This window comes from Lampris incognitus, chromosome 2 (genome assembly GCF_029633865.1).
Source record: "Lampris incognitus isolate fLamInc1 chromosome 2, fLamInc1.hap2, whole genome shotgun sequence".
In the NCBI taxonomy this organism is placed as follows: Eukaryota; Metazoa; Chordata; class Actinopteri; order Lampriformes; family Lampridae; genus Lampris; species Lampris incognitus.
In genome coordinates, this window is record NC_079212.1 from 85,685,122 (window position 1) to 85,705,537 (window position 20,416).

The 20,416-nt window shown below is 46.7% G+C and overlaps 1 protein-coding gene across 7 annotated transcripts in view; it reads right to left on the reverse strand.

The window, feature by feature from the left end:
- Nucleotides 1-559: 559 nt before the first annotated feature.
- The window catches only part of esyt1b (extended synaptotagmin-like protein 1b), a 35,979-nt gene continuing 16,122 nt past the window's right edge, over nucleotides 560-20,416 (reverse strand). The window contains exons 28-52 of one of the 7 annotated variants that reach the window (XM_056301987.1): nucleotides 19,637-19,813; nucleotides 19,406-19,488; nucleotides 18,348-18,396; nucleotides 18,159-18,248; nucleotides 17,900-17,995; nucleotides 16,326-16,397; nucleotides 16,029-16,115; nucleotides 15,751-15,897; nucleotides 14,830-14,966; nucleotides 14,613-14,736; nucleotides 14,428-14,498; nucleotides 13,940-14,084; nucleotides 13,647-13,823; nucleotides 13,468-13,553; nucleotides 11,188-11,236; nucleotides 10,951-11,040; nucleotides 10,625-10,720; nucleotides 10,131-10,202; nucleotides 9,955-10,041; nucleotides 6,058-6,204; nucleotides 5,735-5,877; nucleotides 4,969-5,100; nucleotides 4,374-4,476; nucleotides 1,824-1,873; nucleotides 560-1,700 (exon numbers count right to left, since the gene is read on the reverse strand). In XM_056301987.1, the coding sequence (XP_056157962.1) occupies nucleotides 1,673-1,700; nucleotides 1,824-1,873; nucleotides 4,374-4,476; nucleotides 4,969-5,100; nucleotides 5,735-5,877; nucleotides 6,058-6,204; nucleotides 9,955-10,041; nucleotides 10,131-10,202; nucleotides 10,625-10,720; nucleotides 10,951-11,040; nucleotides 11,188-11,236; nucleotides 13,468-13,553; nucleotides 13,647-13,823; nucleotides 13,940-14,084; nucleotides 14,428-14,498; nucleotides 14,613-14,736; nucleotides 14,830-14,966; nucleotides 15,751-15,897; nucleotides 16,029-16,115; nucleotides 16,326-16,397; nucleotides 17,900-17,995; nucleotides 18,159-18,248; nucleotides 18,348-18,396; nucleotides 19,406-19,488; nucleotides 19,637-19,813 (2,538 nt within the window). In that variant the 3' untranslated portion in view covers nucleotides 560-1,672. Of the gene's footprint in view, nucleotides 1,701-1,823; nucleotides 1,874-4,373; nucleotides 4,477-4,968; nucleotides 5,101-5,734; nucleotides 5,878-6,057; nucleotides 6,205-9,954; nucleotides 10,042-10,127; nucleotides 10,203-10,307; nucleotides 10,721-10,950; nucleotides 11,041-11,187; nucleotides 11,237-13,467; nucleotides 13,554-13,646; nucleotides 13,824-13,939; nucleotides 14,085-14,427; nucleotides 14,502-14,603; nucleotides 14,737-14,829; nucleotides 14,967-15,750; nucleotides 15,898-16,028; nucleotides 16,116-16,325; nucleotides 16,398-17,899; nucleotides 17,996-18,158; nucleotides 18,249-18,347; nucleotides 18,397-19,405; nucleotides 19,489-19,636; nucleotides 19,814-20,416 lie in introns of those variants that run through there. The other 6 variants (XM_056301982.1, XM_056301981.1, XM_056301978.1 and 3 more) reach the window with 6 other exon arrangements.

The following is a 20,416-nucleotide window of genomic DNA, read 5'->3' on the forward strand; positions in this document are numbered from 1 at the left end:
AGAGTTAAAGGGAAGGTTTACAAGATGGTAGTGAGACCAGCTATGTTGTATGGTTTGGAGACAGTGGCACTGATGAAAAGACAGGAGGTGGAGCTGGAGGTGGCAGAGATGATAAGATTTTCACTGGGAGTAACGAAGAAGGACAGGATTAGGAACGAGACAAGAGAGACAAGATTGAGATGGTTTGGCCATGTGTGGAGGAGAGATGCTGGGTATATTGGGAGAAGGATGCTGAATATGGAGCTGCCAGGGAAGAGGAGAAGAGGAAGGCCAAAGAGGAGGTTTATGGATGTGGTGAGGGAGGACATGCAGGTGGCTGGTGTGACAGAGGAAGATGCAGAAGACAGGAAGAAATAGAAACGGATGATCCGCTGTGGCGCCCCCTAACGGGAGCAGCCGAAAGTAGTAGTAGTAATATCGATAGAATGTTTTGAATGCTCGTTTAAACCGTGTTAGCCACGTTAGCTTCGAAAGCTATTCTATGTAATCCAATTGATAGGCTAGGCTAGTGCATATCTGTTTGTATGGAGTATGAGTAATGACAAGACACATTTATAACGTACATTTTGTTTGTTTGCAGTTTTACAAAAAAGAATAACATTCCATTGCTGAACTGAAGACAAGTAAAAGCCTGGAAACTACATCTTGCCTCTGAAGTTCATTGGATGTGTTAGCTGTTAGCTGTCTGTCTAGTTGAGTGAATGGGCGTGAAATGAGGACACAACAGTGTGTGTGTGTGTGTGTGTGTGTGTGTGGGCCCTGTGATGGACTGTTGGCCTGTCCAGGGTGTCTCCTCCCCTGCCGCCCAGTGACTGCTGGGATAGACTCCAGCATCCCGCGACCCTGAGAGCAGGATAAGTGGTTTGGATGATGGATGAACAAATACAAAGACCATTGAGATGAGCAAAATCGGTTTACTGTAATTTTCCGCAAACATCACATCCGATTTGATCCGTTATATCTGCAGACATACACAACGATAAGAAACACAACACCACCACTGACACGGGCCAAACTCATACATGTCTTAATTGTAGAAAAAAATATACAATTCATTTAAATCAACAGAATTCCAAACACATCAATGTGGATTTGAAAGAAAAAAGAAAAAAATACGATATACAAAAAAATAACAGACCTGTAGCCTCTCGTACTAAACACTCAAATACTGACGTGCACCTGCAGACATGGCTGAATACACCTGCAGACATGGCTGAATACAAGAGAAGGTTGACGGGCCTCATTACTGCACTTCAAACCAGACGGTCTGAGGACAAAACAACTCCTGGACCCAGAGGACATTTCCTTTTCACTAAATATCTTTACTGATCCACTTACTCTTGCTTTGCCAGACTGAATGTCGCAGCTCTGTTTCATCTTCATTAAGTCTTCAAACAAAACCAAGGCGTGGAGCCCTCACTCGTACTTGATCCTGGTCAGAACCCGGCATTTAAAGCTACCGGTCTTTGGCGAGTATGTGCGTGAATATAGAGTATCGGCATGTAAATACCATCAGATCTATGCAGGCGGATGCCGGAGTGGCGTGTATTCCGGGAGCGGGGCAAGGCATCAGCGTGAGTTGCAGCAGTGGTACAAGCTGAGGACACCCCACGGATGTCCGGCGGATAGACAGATAGTGAGACCGTCATCACATTGCCAGTGGGAAGGTCCACTATTCAGCGTCGTCCTTCAGATCAAACCTGGGGCGAGGACAACATGAGCCTTGCATTAAAACAGCTGGTGAAACGAGGTCATCAGTCATCCAACCAGTGCAAACACAGTACAGCACAGCTGAGGACAGGGTCCGGGCTGTGGACACTCACCAGTCTGTGACACCAGAGACCAGGTCAATCTGAGCCAGCTCGATGTGCACCTGAGGATCAGAGGTGACATGTTAAAGTACCCAATGTGTTTACCTTGTGAACACACTCTCGGTGTTTTTACACCCAAAACGTCTCACCAAACACACTCTGTGTATCCTGGAAGACATCCATCCATTATCAGAACTATTTACCCTGCTCTCCTATCCCAGCAGTCACTGGGCGGCAGGCAGGGAGACACCCTGTCTTCAGACACACACACACACTGTGTGTGTGTTGGCGCTGTGATGGCCTGGTGGTCTGTCCAGGGTGTCTCCCCGCCTGCCGCCCAGTGACTGCTGGGATAGGCTCCAGCATCACTGCAGGCCTGAGAGCAGGATGGATAATGGATGGATGGATGTTCTTCTGTTCATTTTATTGTGGGATTGTCACGTTACATCAGCATGCTACTGCCACCAACTGTTGAACTGAGTGAAACCAAGGGAAAGAGCAGAAAGCCTCATCCCCCTTTCACCTGACTGACATCATCAAGTCTTGGAGGAAAATGAACATTTTCTTGGTTGGCTAGCAGGCCATTTGTCATGTGGCTAACAACAAAATGTTTTCAGCCAAGGTAATATCAGGAAAAAGTTAGTGATCATACACCCGTCTCACGCCAGGTACTGTTTACTGTTCAAGGTATGTAAATGAGCTTATTTAGTGGAACTGCTAATCATATTATTTGAACACACACCTACATGCAGTATTTAAATTTTTATGGACATTTGGTTCTAAGACAATTCCTTAATTTTCCTACCCAGGATGTGGTCTTGATGCCGGAGGCTGAAATCTGGGAACATTTGTTGAACATCAGCCATGACTTTCTCTGTCTCCTTCTTTATCCTTCTGTGGGCTTGGTCTACATCGTGCTTTATCCTTCTGTGGTCTTAGTCTACATTGTGCTTTATCCTTCTGTGGTGTTGGTCTACATCGTGCTTTATCCTACTGTGGTCTTAGTCTACATCGTGCTTTATCCTTCTGTGGTCTTGGTCTACATCGTGCTTTATCCTACTGTGGTCTTAGTCTACATCGTGCTTTATCCTTCTGTGGTCTTGGTCCACATCGTGCTTTATCCTTCTGTGGTCTTGGTCTACATTGTGCTCTATCCTTCTGTGGTCTTGGTCCACATCGTGCTTTATCCCTCTGTGGTCTTGGTCTACATCGTGCTCTATCCTTCTGTGGTCTTGGTCCACATCGTGCTTTATCCTTCTGTGGTGTTGGTCTACATTGTGCTTTATCCTTCTGTGGTCTTGGTCCACATCGTGCTCTATCCTTCTGTGGTCTTGGTCTACATCATGCTTTATTCTTCTGTGGTCTTGGTCTACATCGTGATTTATCCTTCTGTGGTCTTGGTCTACATCGTGCTTTATCCTTCTGTGGTCTTGGTCTACATCGTGATTTATCCTTCTGTGGTCTTTGTCTACATTGTGCTTTATCCTTCTGTGGTCTTGGTCTACATCGTGCTTTATCCTTCTGTGGTCTTGGTCTACATCGTGCTTTATCCTTCTGTGGTCTTGGTCTACATCGTGCCTTATCCTTCTGTGGTCTTGGTCCACATCGTGCTTTATCCCTCTGTGGTCTTGGTCTATATCGTGCTTTATCCTTCTGTGGTCTTGGTCTACATCGTGCTTTATCCTTCTGTGGTCTTGGTCTACATCGTGCTTTATCCTTCTGTGGTCTTGGTCTACATCGTGCTTTATCCTTCTGTGGTCTTGGTCTACATCATGCTTTATCCTTCTGTGGTCTTGGTCTACATCGTGCTTTATCCTTCTGTGGTCTTGGTCTACATCGTGCTCTATCCCAGTGTTTCTCAAACCTCTCCTGGAGGACCACTTGTCTTGCATGTTTTAGATCTCTCCCTGCTCCAACACAGCTGATTTAAATGATCAGTTTTGTTATTAGGCAGCTTCGGGAGCTCATAACGAGTTGATCATTTGAATCAGCTGTGTTGGAGCAGGGAGAGATCTAAAACAGGCAGGACAAGTGGTCTGCCAGGAGAGGTTTGAGAAACGCTGCTCTATCCTTCTGTGGGCTTGGTCTACATTGTGCTTTATCCTTCTGTGGTCTTGGTCTACATCGTGCTCTATCCTTCTGTGGTCTTGGTCTACATTGTGCTCTATCCTTCTGTGGTCTTGGTCTACATCGTGCTCTATCCTTCTGTGGTCTTGGTCTACATTGTGCTCTATCCTTCTGTGGTCTTGGTCTACATCGTGCTCAGGGTTTTTTGTTGCCTTTGTGGCAGCAGCTTTGCTCTCATGCTGATGTTCCTCTAGTTCCTCTGTGTGTACTGACGTGGCTTGCTTTCTGAGTTGGCATTTCCTCTTCATTGTGTTTTTTCCTGCAGATGTGTAATGTGTCACCCCGTGCTCGTGACATGCATGTGTGTCCTTGTGCATGTGCTGGAAGAACACGTGATACAAACAACACATGGAGCTGCTGCTTTGTAGCACCACTAGTGGCAAAACTACATTGGTTACCTGTAACCGGAAGGTGAATGTAGAGTCCTGCACTGACCTGTCCAAGAATATCTTGGCTCCTGAAGGAGCCAGAGCTGTTCTTTACCGATACACTGAGGCGCCTGAACCTGGTGTCCTCCAGAGAGAGATTGTATTCGAACCTGCATGACAAAGACAAGACAGAGAAATTACCCCATACAATTGCAGCCATGAAAAAACAAGACAGACAGATCCAGCCACATACACACTTCCATTCCATTACCCGAGCCGCTTAACCTGCTCTCAGGGTCGCGGGGATGCTGGAGGTTATCTCAGCAGTCATTGGGCGGCAGGCAGGGAGACACCCTGGACAGGCTGCCAGGCCATCACATACCCACACACACACACACACCTAGGGACAGTTTAGTATGGTCGAGTCACCTGACCTGCATGTCTTTGGACTGTGGGAGGAAACCAGAGCACCCGGAGGAAACCCACGCAGACACGGGGAGAACATGCAAACTCCACACAGAGGATGACCCCCAAGGTTGGACTACCCTGGGGCTTGAACCAAGAACCTTCTTGCTGTGAGGCGACTGCGCTAACCACTGCGCCACCGTGTCGCCACACATAGACAGTTAAAATGTTTAAATATATGAGAAATTATCAATTACCTCTCATTGTACTCAGGGTTGAGGTCTCTCTTCTTCACGGCTGTCTTCTTCTTGGTGGCCTTGCTTTTGTCAGGCAGCAGCAAGAGGGAGACATAGCTGTCTACACCATCCTTATTTTGAGATGGCAGACCCCTGCACGAAGCGAAAGCACAGCTTAAGAGGGTCCACAAGTCCAGGATACAAATCCTTGGGAATCTCCTCTGTGCTTTAAATTGCTTAAAATCACACGAGTTCACCCAGCCATTGTCAGTGTGAGTTTTGTGTCAGCCAATCAACTGAGAGAATGGTCACCAAGGAAATTCACCAAGGAAGCGTGGCACAGCACATGGCTAAAATAAATCTAACCAAAGTTTAATCAGTGGGAATTACTTTTCATTTCAGAACTATCTGCACAGAGTCCTTAATGGGCAACATGTTCCGTGTTCTAAGTTCCACACTTCACGTTCTTAGTCTCACGTTCTGTGTCACATGTTCTGTTTCATGTTGAGTCTTGCTTCAGGCACATACTAAACCTCTCTACATGCTCATTGTGAGGCATTATCACGCATTGTGTCCAGTGTCGGCTGCCTACATTTTAGCTGATGAACAACGCCTTCTCTGTGTTGACTCATGTTGGCTACTTGTGGCCTCTTACAATAAAAAAGCAAAACAGAGCTGTGATGTGATGGTTCTGGTTCAGATACCATGCTCATAGTTATGATGACTGAGGTGTCAGTGCCATGTTTGATAAGCTCAGTTTTTTGGGGCAGTGTGTGAGAAAGCAGACCTGCAGGCGTGGACAACGATAATGAGCTTCTCCTCCTGTGATGCGTAGGACACAGACAGCTTCACCTGCCCATTTTCACAGCCAACAGCAGCACAGGGCAGAGTGTCTGTACTGATCATATCCACCATCTTTGAATCCAGAATCTATTGAAACATGAAAGGTAGGAATCTTCTTTACCATATATGTGAAACTACATATACCTATATACATACATACATACACACACACACACACACACACACACATATAGATAGATAGCTAGCTAGATAGATAGATAGATAGATATAGTTATATTCAAAGTGTGTTTGTGTGTGTCATATCACCTTGAGTTCAGCCCTCAGTAGGATCTGACTCTCAGGCAAGGCTCCATCCAGGTCAAACCACTGGTCCAGGACCAGTTGTGGTTGAGACAGAACTTCTCTGAAGGGGACCACAAGAGATCCCATTGGCTGGTCCCAGCCACTGGATAACTATAGGGTATGAAGAAACCGCAAAGCTCACTGTCATGTTAACACAGCATCGGTGAGTTAAATGGTTGTATTAAAGCTGCAATCCACAAAAGCTGCAAAACATTGTCTATTTATTGATGTGGACCATGGAGTCAGGATATTTCTTGCTAACGGCCATCTTTACCGTAGCGGAGAACACTATCCAGTATGGGTCCCGCCCGCTGGTGAAGCAGCAAGCACGTGTTGGAAACAACTCAAGCAGAAGAAAGGAGTGAAACGTGATCCTGGGGTGGGCCTGCTTCTGTCAGACACAGTCAATATGACTGCAGAATAAGGCCCTGCTGTAGTCTGATGCAGCCTAGACTGCCTGTGTTACCCGTACTCAAAGGATGGAATTTTTACAAAGGTACTAGCGATGTTAATGATAAGAATTTAACCGATTAAAATGTATTTTACCAATTAACCGACAATGTATGCACGTTTCATTTCTGTATCATTTCTACGGAGCTGACGAACCGTGTAATTAACGTTTACACCAGCAGAGGGCGCACTTCACCCAAACTACGGGCGCAACAGGAAGGAGCGGTCAGGCGGACAAGGGCGGCCTTTCCAAGCGCGAGCCTTATTGTTTTATTATTATGTTTGCTTGATTCATGACATGAATGTGACACAAGTGATGTGTAATGTTTTCATACTCTGAGAATAACACGAGCGTTTTGCATCTTATTATTATTATTATTTCTTTTGGGGGGGGGGGGCTAATGATTAACCCACTACTGATAGTCAACGTGTCCCCCTACCGGTTGAGGAAGATGCAGCACCCTGCAAGTATAACAGCTGTTTACACGTCAGCTGCTGGGGCACCAGCCACACTGGCTGCTACTCTGGTGTGTAGTCCCATCAGTCAGCTGGTCTGTTTCTTCTGCCTCCTACATCCAGCTATATGCCCCCTACATCCAGCTATATATGCCTCCTACATCCAGCTATATGCCTCCTACATCCAGTTATATGCCCCCTACATCCAGCTATATGCCCCCTACATCCAGCTATATGCCTCCTACATCCAGCTATATGCCTCCTACATCCAGCTATATGCTCCCTACATCCAACTATATGCTCCCTACATCCAGCTATATGCCCCCTACATCCAGCTATATGCTCCCTACATCCAACTATATGCCCCCTACATCCAGCTATATGCCTCCTGCATCCAGCTATATGCCTCCTACATCCAGTTATATGCCCCCTACATCCAGCTATATGTGTCCTACATCCAACTATATGCTCCCTACATCCAGCTATATGCGCCCTACATCCAGCTATATGCCTCCTACATCCAGCTATATGCCCCTACATCCAGCTATATGCTCCCTACATCCAGCTATATGCCCCCTACATCCAGCTATATGCTCCCTACATCCAGCCATATGTGTCCTACATCCAGCTATATGTGTCCTGCATCCAGCTATATGACTCCTACATCCAGCTATATGTGTCCTACATCCAGCTATATGCCTCCTGCATCCATCTATATACCCCCTACACCCAGCTATATGCTCCCTACATCCAGCTATATGCCCCCTACATCCAGCTATATGCTCCCTACATCCAGCCATATGTGTCCTACATCCAGCTATATGTGTCCTGCATCCAGCTTTATGACTCCTACATCCAGCTATATGTGTCCTACATCCAGCTATATGCCTCCTGCATCCATCTATATACCCCCTACACCCAGCTATATGTGTCCTACATCCAGCTATATGCCCCCTACATCCAGCTATATGTGTCCTACAGCCAGCTATATGCCCCCTACACCCAGCAATATGCCTCCTGCATCCAGCTATGTGTCCTACATCCAGCTATATGCCCCCTACATCCAGCTATATGTGTCCTACAGCCAGCTATATGCCCCCTACACCCAGCAATATGCCTCCTGCATCCAGCTATGTGTCCTACATCCAGCTATATGTGTCCTGCATCCAGCTATATGCCTCCTGCATCCATCTATATACCCCCTACATCCAGCTATGTGTCCTACATCCAGCTATATGTGTCCTGCATCCAGCTATATGCCCCCTACATCCAGCTATATATCTTCTACATCCAGCTATATGTGTCCTACATCCAGCTATATGCCCCCTACACCCAGCAATATGCCTCCTACATCCAGCTATATTCCTCCTGCATCCAGCTATATGCCTCCTACATCCAGCTATATTCCTCCTGCATCCAGCGATATGCCTCCTGCATCCAGCTATATGCCTCCTATAACCAGCTATATACCTCATGTATCCAGCTATAAGCCTCCTGCATCCAGCTATATGCCTCCTATATCCAGCTGTATGCCTCCTGCATCCAGCTATATGTCTCCTACATCCAGCTATATGCCTCCTTTATCCAGATAAATGCCTCCTGTATCCAGCTATATGCCTCCTACATCCAGCTATATGCCTCATGTATCCAGCTATATGCCTCCTGCATCCAGCTGTATGCCTCCTATATCCAGCTATATGCCTCCTGCATCCAGCGATATGCCCCCTACATCCAGCTATACGCCTCCTGCATCCAGCGATATGCCTCCTACATCCAGCTATATGCTTCCTGCATCCAGCTAAATGCCTCCTACATCCAGCTATATGCCTCCTGCATCCAGCTTAATGCCTCCTGCATCCAGCTTAATGCCTCCTGCATCCAGCTATATGCCTCCTATATCCAGCTATATGCCTCGTACATCCAGCTAAATGCCTCCTACATCCAGATAAATGCCTCCTGCATCCAGTTATATGCCTCCTGCATCAAGCTATATGCCTCCTATATCCAGCTAAATGCCCCCTACATCCAGCTATATGCCTCCTGCATCCAGCTAAATGCCTACTGCATCCAGCTAAATGCCTCCTGCATCCAGCTATATGCCTCCTACATCCAGCTATATGCCTCCTGCATCAGGATCCAGCTATGCTGGAAAGATTGGTTGTCCACCAGAACTGCCACATAATGTCATTTCAAATGAATGAAATAATAAAAATCTTAGGGACTGCAGTTCTAAGTAGCTAGTTGCAAGGAAAACAACCTGAGTTAAACACACCAGCAGCAGCATATACCCCGGTTACTCTAATAATTACATCATTGCATGCTGTTGTAAAGTCTAATTTCATCTATTCATTGAATAACCTACTAATTTTCTTATATTTATTTTTATCCCCCCCCCACCCCCGGTTTTTTCTCCCCAATTATATCCAGCCAATTACCCCACTCTTCCGAGCCATCCCGGTTGCTGCTCCACCCCCTCTGCTGATCTGGGGAGGGCTGCAGACTACCACATGTCTCCTCCCATACATGTGGAGTCACCAGCCGCTTCTTTTCACCTGACAGTGAGGAGTTTCACCAGGGGGATGTAACGCGTGAGAGGATCACGCTATTTCCCCCTTCTCCCCAACAGGTGCCCTGACTGACCAGAGGAGGTGCTAGTGCAGCGACCAGGACACATACCCACATCTGGCTTCCCACCCGCAGACACGGCCAATTGTGTCTGTAGGGACACCCGACCAAGCTGGAGGTAACACGGGGATTTCATCTTATGATCCCCGTGTTGGTAGTCAACGGAATAGACTGCCATGCTACCCGGACGCCAATCTACTCATTTTCAAGTTTGAATTTATGTTCTGATGACCTCTCACCGCCAGGAGATGCTGATAACGTGCAAATGTATTGACTGCAGGTTTAAAGAAGAGCATCTAGGAACAAGGCTCTCACAGCTGAATGTGTTACCTTTATGATGAGCATGTCCTGTTTAGGGTCCAGGACCGTGAAGTAAAATGACTCACTCCACTGAGGCCAAGTAGACCGCTCAAACAGCTTGAGAGGAATGATGAAAAAACACATTAGTTTGGTATCTCATGGGCTGGTTGCAGACAGAGAATGGAGCATTATCTGGTGAGATTCACCTTGGTCCTGTAGGTTGTTTGACCAAGAACAAGTTCGACCCCCGCTTTGGGTTCTTTTCCACTCTTCTTCAACTGTGAAGTGAGACAGACAGACACCGTCAGTCTTTCCTGAATGACCTCTACTAAATCTTTTCTACATATGGCGAGGGGAGACTTTTGAAAACGACTGTACGGTACATGAAGGAACCAGAATGTGGTGACCTCAGACCAAACTGCAGTCGGGTGAATGTGGTGACCTCAGAACAAACTGCAGTCAGGTGAATGTGGTGACCTCAGAACAAACTGCCGTCGGGTGAATGTGGTGACCTCAGAACAAACTGCAGTCGGGTGAATGTGGTGACCTCAGAACAAACTGCAGTCAGGTGAATGTGGTGACCTCAGAACAAACTGCAGTCGGGCGAATGTGGTGACCTCAGAACAAACTGCAGTCGGGTGAATGTGGTGACCTCAGAACAAACTGCAGTCGGGAGAATGACAGACAGCATGTGACTCACAGGCAGCGAGTGTGCTCTGTCCACATGGACAAAAAGCAGAGCCGCAGAGGGAACCGCCTTGTTCTGGTACGACTGGGAAGACTGGAGCTGAAACACCTGGGACAAAGGAACACAAGCAGTTCTTGTTAGTTGACTGACATTACAGTAATGTACTGTACCGTATATCACATGTAGTACGTCTGAGCACAGCAGGAATGTGGATCAACAGTCCAACAAACATCTCAAAGTTTGTTTTATAGAAGAGGAATTTTGGGCTAAAGAGGGAGGGTGAGGCTAAAACTAGCAAAAGTTTTAAAAAAAAGAGTTTAGCATGGGGAAGGACTGACCTGTTCAAGTCTACCTGCGTCTGAGACCGTGGGAACCCACTCCAGAATCAAGTGGACCCTCCCTGACTTCACATCCTTCAGAGTGTACCACTGAAAATAGAGACAACAACTGAAATGTACAGATGAAAAACCCCACCCACCTTCCAACGAGCACGGCTGTAAATAAAAGTAAGTGCCGCACAACAGAGCTTGGAAAACCAACTGGACGGACATCCAAGTTATGAGTGATCCACTGACCTTGTCTGTGTACTGGGATCTGATGACGTCATTAAGCCCAATACTGAACCTGTTGACAAGGCAAGGTGACAAAGCACAAGAAAGGCAATGAAAAAAGCACCTTTTACCCCCCCCCCCCGCTTTTTCTCCCCAGTTGTATCCGGCCAATTACCCCACTCCTCTGAGCCGTCCCGGTCGCTGCTCCACCCCCTCTGCTGATCCGAGGAGGGCTGCATACTACCACATGCCTTTTCCATACATGTGGAGTCACCAGCTGCTTCTTTTCACCTGACAGTGAGGAGTTTCACCAGGAGAACGTAGCGTGTGGGAGGATCACGCTATTCCCCCCAGTTCCCCCTCCTCCCCAACAGGCGCCCTGACTGACCAGAGGAGGCACTAGTGCAGCGACCAGGACACATACCCACATCCGGCTTCCCACCCGCAGACACAGCCAATTGTGTCTGTAGGGATGCCCGACCAAGCCGGCAGTAACACGGGGATTCAAACTGGCGATCCCCGTGTTGGTAAGCAACGGAATAGACTGCCATACCACCCGGACGCCCCAAGCACTTTGAACTTCATGACAAAAAGCCAAAGTCTGATGTGAGCACTTCACTACGGCTGTTCAATGAAGACAACAGAATGTCTGGGCAGCAGGAGTTGTGTTTTTGAGGCTCCTACTTGAGGTCTCAGATATGTCCTATTACATGACATTACAACTTTTCTTCCGCGTTATTAGGGCCTCACTCATCACTGCCAGAAGCGGCATTTCATAGCCAGAGAACAAGGAAGTTTTTGTCCCACAAACACAAGATGTTCCCTTAATACCTCCCTGAAGACTAAACCAGAGAAGACAGAAAATGCCGACTGACATTCTGGCAATAAGGGCACATTTTTTCTGTGATAGAAAGATATCCAAGATATTACTGACAGAGAGCTTGCTGGGAAGACTGCTGGGATAGGCTCCAGCATCCCCGTGACCCTGAGAGCAGGATCAAGCGGTTTGGAGAATGGATGCACATATTTTTACGAGCTCATAATGGGTTAACTGGGCAGATCAGATGAGAGTCACAGCTGTCTCATTTCCACATTTTGGACAGAGACGTCCATGTTCATGAACAATGACCGCACTGCACACTCAGTGAAAGTAAAAGATGTGGATTTTAGTTATTGACAGTTACTGTTAGATATTAAATACAGTAGACTGATGACTGCAAGATAGCACCATTCCTAGGAGACCAGAGGAAACGTCTTATTTGAAACATCAAATCAGAAGGACAGAGGTTAAAAAGTGCTGCTCTCATGAACGCCAGCGTTCTGGTTCATGTCTGCAAATCTTAACCTTGTTTACTCAGGCAGAAATAATGTCAGCTGAGGTCAAACTCACTGCTCTGCACGTTAGAGCCAGTTCTTCAAACCACCTCAAACTGGAACTGATTTAAATAGTACAATAATCAAATGATCTGAACCAAATCTTCACTGTCATGGTTACATTTTTTGTTTTTTGGATTTTTCCCTTTTTCTCCCCAATTGTTTCCGGCCAATTACCCCACTCTTCCAAGCTGTCCCGGTCTCTGCTCCACCCCCTCTGCCGATCCAGGGAGGGCTGCAGACTACCACATGCCTCCTCCACTACATGTGGAGTCACCAGCCGCTTCTTTTCACCTGACAGTGAGGAGTTTCACCAGGGGGACGTAACACGTGAGAGGATCACGCTATTCCCCCCAGTACTCCCTCCCCCCCGATTGACCAGAAGAGGCGCTAGTGCAGCGACTAGGACACATACCCACATCCGGCTTCCCACCCACAGACACCGTCAAACGTCTGTAGGGACGCCCGACCAAGCTGGAGGTAACACAGGGATTCGAATGGACGATCTCAGTGTTTCTAGGCAACGAAATAGACCACTACGCTACCTGGACGCCTTTATATTTCACATTTTAAGACAAATTTATTAAAAAGTGTTTCTGTTTCAATACACTCCCATTAAGGTCAATGTACAAGGTACTACTACTGCTACTACTACTACTACTATTACTACTTTCGGCTGCTCTCGTTAGGGGGCGCCACAGTGGATCATGTTTCCATCTCCTCCTGTCCTCTGCATCTTCCTCTGTGACGGCAGCCACCTGCATGTCGTCCCTCACCACATCCATAAACCTCCTCTTTGGCCTTCCTCTTCCCCTCTTCCCTGGCAGCTCTATATTTAGTTATACTTATTATAATTATTCAGCACAATTATAATAAGTATAAATACAAATGACTAATTAATCAACATCAAAGAACATACATAATACACACCTGCCTAGGAAGTCATCAGAGTCTAGATCTTTATCATAAGCCTCGAACTGGATTTCCTGGACAGTTTGGTCAGCAGCCACCACCAGCTGAACAAAACACATGAGGAAGAAAAAAACCCACGTTGGTGAAAAATACATGGAATCCATTGTAACTGCACACAAGCGAAACACGTCTCGTACCTCATACAGCTCATTCCAAGTTGGGTTGAGGTTCTCCTTGATCACATGACTCTTGAACGTGACCTCCCCAATACTGATCTTGACATATGGGTCACTCTTGCCCTTCACCATGCCGCCCATCAGGTTATCCTTGGCTATCAGACTCTGGGCCTCCAGCAGGTGGATTCTCAGCACCCCCTTATGGATAAAGATCAGAATTATTCCAACACCTATAGCGTCTATTTACTGTGAATTCTTTGTGGCCAAACAGTTCCACAGTTCTTCTGAGACTCCAGTTCAGAAACCATACACACCTCACTACCAAAGCCGTGGCTAGGGGTGGTGTGTGGGGGTAACACTGCAGCAGGTCTGAGATCTTCTTGGACCTCTGACAGTTCCGGTACAAGGTCAGAGGGAAGACCAGTCACCACGGCCTGGGCAAGGTCATTTATACCACTCCTGAACACAAATATGCCCGGAAAGCAAATCACAAACACAAACACACACAATACAGATTTAGCCAGCACTATGTTTTTATGTCTGTTGGTATGATGCATATAGAGATGAGTTACTTAACTCTAAATTCACTCAAAAATACAACGTGATGGGCCAGAGGACCAAACACTATAAAACCTATGATAGCCAGTATGGCTTAGTGAAGCCTTTATCTCCAGGCTTGAGAGTAACAGCGTTAATGATCATGTCTTCACTAATTCATCCCACTGCTGGCTGCTTCTCTCAAGTATGCTCCACTGGAGCACACTGGAAAAGATGAATCATGACACCTGCTTCTAAAGCGCACCTCTCAGATGGCACCTGCCATGGTGTCACTGACTGTTCTTTGGGCTCCTCCACCTCTGTTAGCTCCTCCACCTGCTAAGCAAATTGACCAAGTTTAACTTATGAACATGACAACACAGTAAAACAAAAACAAAACGTAACCACTTTTGATCATTATGCCCGCTGGCTTCAACCCACTGGGCTCACAGGGCAGGTTTCAGGAGGGCTGCCTGTAGCAACTGGCTCAGCAGCACCAGGCTCTTCTATGCTGGCCACTGCAACCTTTTCAAACTCGGCCGCCTCTTCAGCCAGACTGGACACTGTTCCACACCTAACGAAATACACAGGCCATTTTACCTCAGCTCATTTAGAGTTGTGTGCATTTCTAATGAATATATTATGAAGCCAGGCAGGAAACACTCACTCATCTGATGGCAGCTCACAACGCTGATCCTCCTCAGTGGCTGCTGCTACCCACTGGTCCGTGGTGATGAGTTGCTCATCTTCTTCAGGACTGATCAAAGGTCTCTGTGGTGCTTCAGTCATCTTTGAGTTGAGAATCTGTCAACAACATATCCATGTAGCATCTTTGGTAATGGAAATAATCCTCTGCATGTATGTGTGCATGTATGTGTGTGTGTGTGTGTGTGTGTGTGTGGCTGCCCACAGGGTGTTGTGATGTGTCTAGTGCAGCAGTGTGTAGTTGGAGGGAAGGTGCATGTGTTCTTCCAACCTGCTTGCAACCCTCCTGCTTTTAGCTCGCTGCCGCTGACTAGCCCTTGTAGCGAACAGGGAAGCATCCTAGCGTGTAAGCCTTCCCTCACCAGTACATAGCCTCTCCTCCACCAAGACTCCTGCCAGGCCTCCCCGCGGCCACACACAGTAACTGGGGTCTTGCGGCCCCAGGCTAACTTGGCAAGGGATCTCAGAGCAGCAGTGGGCCCCAGAGATATGGTGTGCAGGCCCACTTTGGTAGACATGCCCTGGCACCTTTCAACCACTGCCCTGCTGCCTTGCGGGGGAGTCTGGGAAGACAAAAGGCTAAGGGAGCATACCCCAACAGAAAAGCAAGCTGTGGCAGCATGCTTCGAGGCGGTTTCTGAGAAACTGGATTTCCAGCAGCCTCCTGCAGTTGTGTGGAGGTGCCAGTCATCTAGGGGTTCCCCCTGCCATCGGAACCATCTCCTCTACAATCAAGTCAGTGGCGTTGGGAGAAGCGCATCCCCCATGTTACTTTAAAAACCATCTCTGCGCAGGTATCTTCTCCTGCTACCTGAGTCCCTGATGTGTGTGTGTGTGTGTGTGTGTGTGTGTGTGTGTGTGTGGGGGGGGGGGGGTCTCTCACCTTGAGTTCAGCCCTCAGGAGGATCTGACTCTCTGGTGAGGCTCCATCCAGATGGAACCACTGGTCCAGGACCAGCTGTGGTTCAGACAGCAGTTCCCTGACAGGAAGCACCAGGGAGCCCACTGGCTGCTCCCAGCCACTAGACAACTAGGAACAAATGGACAGACTCATCAAGAGCAACAAAGAAAAGATAAACGAGGGGGGGATGGAAAAAGGTGAGAATGTTCCTGAGTATACCATTGCTTCCAGGTAATGCCTAGATAAGATATGGTGCATACCTTCACCATGAGCATCTCCTCCCTGGGGTCAACAACTAGGAAGTAGAATACCTCATCCCACTGAGGTGACGTGGAACGGTCACACACCTTGATAAAAAAAAAAAAAAAAAATGAATGGAGTACTATGTGACTTTGACTCTTACACTCGGGTTACAGTAACAGTATCATGCAGTAACATGCCGTGACAGGACATGGACTGTTAAAGTATATGTTTATTTCCCTCATTTAACCTTATATTCCAGCAAGTTTTCATCAGCCAACACTTGAGAGTGTGTGTCTACAGCAACCATGTCACACCTTTGTTCTGTATGTTGTGCTCCCAAGAACAAGCTCGGCTCCAGCTTTGGGCTCCTTTCCGCTCTTCTTCAACTGGACCCAAAGAGATGTGTGGTTGTAATGGCGGTTGAGAGACACATACCCAACAGCAGGTATATTACATTATCCTTAGTCAGATGAGTTCACTGTGTGTCATACATTTATTACTAAGATTATTTCCACCCTGGAAAGTAATTATGATTATTTTCAACAGACAACTCATGATTTAATATCATGAACCATTTGTTTTCTACAATCATCCTCTGTCACTTAAATTCAACTTGCATTTCAAGAAAAGTAAAAAGACAAAAGCTTGTTCATTCATTCATTCATTCATTCATCATCAGCTGCTTCTCCGGGGACGGGTCGCGGTGGCAGCAAGCTAAGTAGGGCACTCCAGACGTCCCTCTCCCCATCAACGCCCCCCAGCTCCTCCTGGGGAATCCCAAGGTGTTCCCTGGCCAGATTGGACATGTAGTCCCTCCAGCAAGTTCTGGGTCTACCCCGGGGTCTCCTCCCAGTTGGACATGCCCAGTAAACCTCCAAAGGGAGGCGCCCAGGAGGCATCCTAATCAGATGCCTGAATCACCTCAACTGGCTCCTTTTGACGCGAAGGAGCAGCGGCTCTACTCCGAGCTCCCTCTGGCAGTCCGAGCTCCTCACCCTATCTCTAAGGCTGAGCCCAGACACCCTACGGAGGAAACTCATTTCAGCCGCTTGTATCCACGATCTCACCCTTTCGGTCACTACCCAAAGCTCATGACCATAGTTGAGGGTTGGAACGAAGAGGGTTGGAACGAAGATTGACTGGTAAATTGAGAGCTTTGCCTTCCGGCTCAGCTCCCTCTTCACCACGACGGTCTGGTACAATGTCCACATTACTGCTGATGCTGCACCAATCCGCCTGTCAATCTCCCACTCCATCCTACCCTCACTCGTGAACAAGACCCTGAGATACTTGAACTCCTTCACTTGAGGCAGCAACTCATCCCCACCCGGAGGGAGCAAGCCACCATTTTCCAGTAGAGAACCATGGCTTCAGACTTGGAGGTGCTGACTCTCATCCCGGCCATTTCACACTCAGCTGCAAACCGCCCCAATGCGCACTTGGAGGTCATGTTCTGATGAAGCCAACAAAACCACATCACGATCGTAAGCCTTATCCAAGTCCACAAAACACGTAGACTGGCTGGTCGAACTCCCATGCCCCCCTCAGCACTTCCGCAAGGGTAAAGAGTTGGTGCATTGTTCCACGGCCAGGATGGAATCTGCATTGTTCCTCCTGAATTCAAGGTTCGACAATTGACAAAAGCTCATATAACACATTAGTAAACTTTTTCCATGGAAAGTCTGATAATTGTTAAATCCTCAAATTGCTGCTAAACTTTTGCACAACAGTAACTAAGGGATACAATACCCACCAGAGAGCACAAACCAATCAGAAAGAACAACAAACTTAATAAAATGCAGGCTATCAAAGTAGAAATTATTGTCTATACACACACGCACTTACACAGAAACACCTTCCTAATTAAATAAGGACACAAAAGACTCACAGGCAATGAGTGTGCTCTCTCAATGCAGACGAAGAGCAGGGCAGCTGAGGGAACAGCCTTGTTCTGATAAGCCTGAATAGACTGGAGCTCCAGCACCTGGCCAGTGAGTCAAGACACATTAGAAGACATTAGAATGCTTCTAAATGTAGAACAGAGACAGTCATATTTAACATGCTGACATGCGGAACGAATAGATGAAGGGATGCACCATAAACAATAAAGATGGAATGATATTACAATTAACTTTAGTGCCACTAACTTGGTTCAGCGTGTCTTTTACATGCACTGTTGGAACCCACTCCAGTATCAGGTGGACTCGACCAGACTTGACATCACTCAGTGGGAACCACTGAAAAAGAGACGCATACCTGTAGACTCACAGCCCCTGACAGAAGCATAACAAACATGATCTAAATAAAGTAGAACAACACAAGCATTTAAAGCTTACCTGGTTGGTGTACTGTGACTGGATGATGTCTGCCACACTGACGCTAAGCCTGTAACACAATACAAGTCATTAGACAAGTCTTAGACCATAGCCAGTGTTAAAACCAAACATTTACCACCCAACTGTAAAATCCTGCTGGGAGCTGGAGGACTATGTGCCTCATCAGCTTCGTTTTGGAAAAGCTGGTCCAGTTGGTAGCTAGCTGAGGAAAAACTGGTCCAGTTGGTAGCTAGCTGAGGAAAAGCTGGTCCAATTGGTAGCTAGCTGAGGAGAGATGTTGAAAGCTACCATCTCATCTACTAGTCAGACTAGCAAATATTATAGCATGCTTGGCTATACTGGTCTACCATCTAGGCCAGCTCATGACCAGCATAGGACCAGTCTGGCCTAGCTGGACCACTATCTCAAACCAGTTTACAACTAGCTGGACCAGTTCATTACAGCAACAATTCCAAGCTGGTCTCTGATGGATTTTACAAGCAAGGCAATCTGAGAGAGAAAAAGATCTCAAACAAAATGAAAGAAGAAAACTAAAGAAAACTGACACACTCTGACTCTCGTTTGTCATATTGAGGTTAGTCTCACATGAACTGAGATATTTCTACAGTATGGGCCACTTGGGTTTTTCTTCTACCTCACCTGCCTATGGTGTTATGTATTTGCATAAGGTGTTATTTGCATAAGGTGTTATGTATTTGCATTGGGTGTTATATATTTGGATAAGGTGTAATATATTTGTAGCTCTTCTTTGCAGATTATTTAACATGTGTTGATGAATGAATTAGCCCTAAACTATTAAAGACCAAAAGAAGATACGCAGCAGCAGACACACTCATAAAAATACCTGTACAAGAACACAAACAAACACAAATACACCGTGCTGTTGAGAGGAAGCTTAGTTTAGCCTTGTTGGGAGAAGGTGGCTTAAAACGGACGTGTGGAATCAATTCTAAGACTGCTTGGAGAGAGATTTGTCTGTTGTTAAGGAGACCCAGGCTGATTCCAGGCCTATCTCAGCTAATCCTATAATCTGGGAAGACTAACAACACAGCCCTCACCTGCCCAGAAAATCATCTTTGTCCAAATCTTTATCATACACCTCCAGCTGCACCTCCAGTCCTGACTGAGGCCTCAGGACAAGCTTTAAGACAGGAAGAACATAACAACAACACTCCAAGATGTAACCATACACCAATAACCATCCAAGGAAAACAAAGTATTAATTTTATGGTCTTTCTTTGAAAAAATGGTTTGTACAGAAGTCAAACTGCAATGATCTCAATCCATACCTCATACATCTCATTCCAGGTTGGGTTGAGGTTCTCCTTGACCACGTGACTCTTGAACGTGCTCCCCCCGACGTTGATCTTGATGTAGGGGTCACTCTTGCCCTTCACCATGCCGCCCATCAGGTTATCCTTGGCTATCAGACTCTGGGCCTCCAGCAGGTGGATTCTAAGCACCCCCTAGAGAACAAATATCACTCACTCATGAACATAGGCCATGCCAAGCACCATGTTACCTAAAACAGGGCATATCAAGAATTTATACTCAGACAAATGAAGCAGGTTCTAACCAGTATGAACATTTTCATAGGATTAACCAATTAACTAATTGATTAAGCCAAGGTGTCATGTATGTTGTCTCTAACCTTGATCTAACCTTTGAGTCCTGTGTCACTCACAACAAAATCTATCCCACTTTCAACACTCTGTGTTAACAAGTATCTCAACTCTGTCCAAACCGCATCACTGTGGGCTGCTCTGTCTTTCTATGCTTCAAGTCTCTTTTGTGCAAACATGAGTTAAAAGTAGCAGCTATTCCCAACACATACGCTTTCAAACCACTGACATATCGGTATTCTTAATATTTTTTCCTTCACTGAAGACATACAACAGAGAAAACGAAAAAGAGTAAGTTCCATCCATCCATTATCCAAGCCGCTTATCCCAACTGGGGTCACGGGGATGCTGGAGCCTATCCCAGCAGTCATTGTGCGGCAGGTGGAAAGACACCCTGGACAGGCCGCCACGCCATCACAGGGCCGACATACACACACATTCACACTT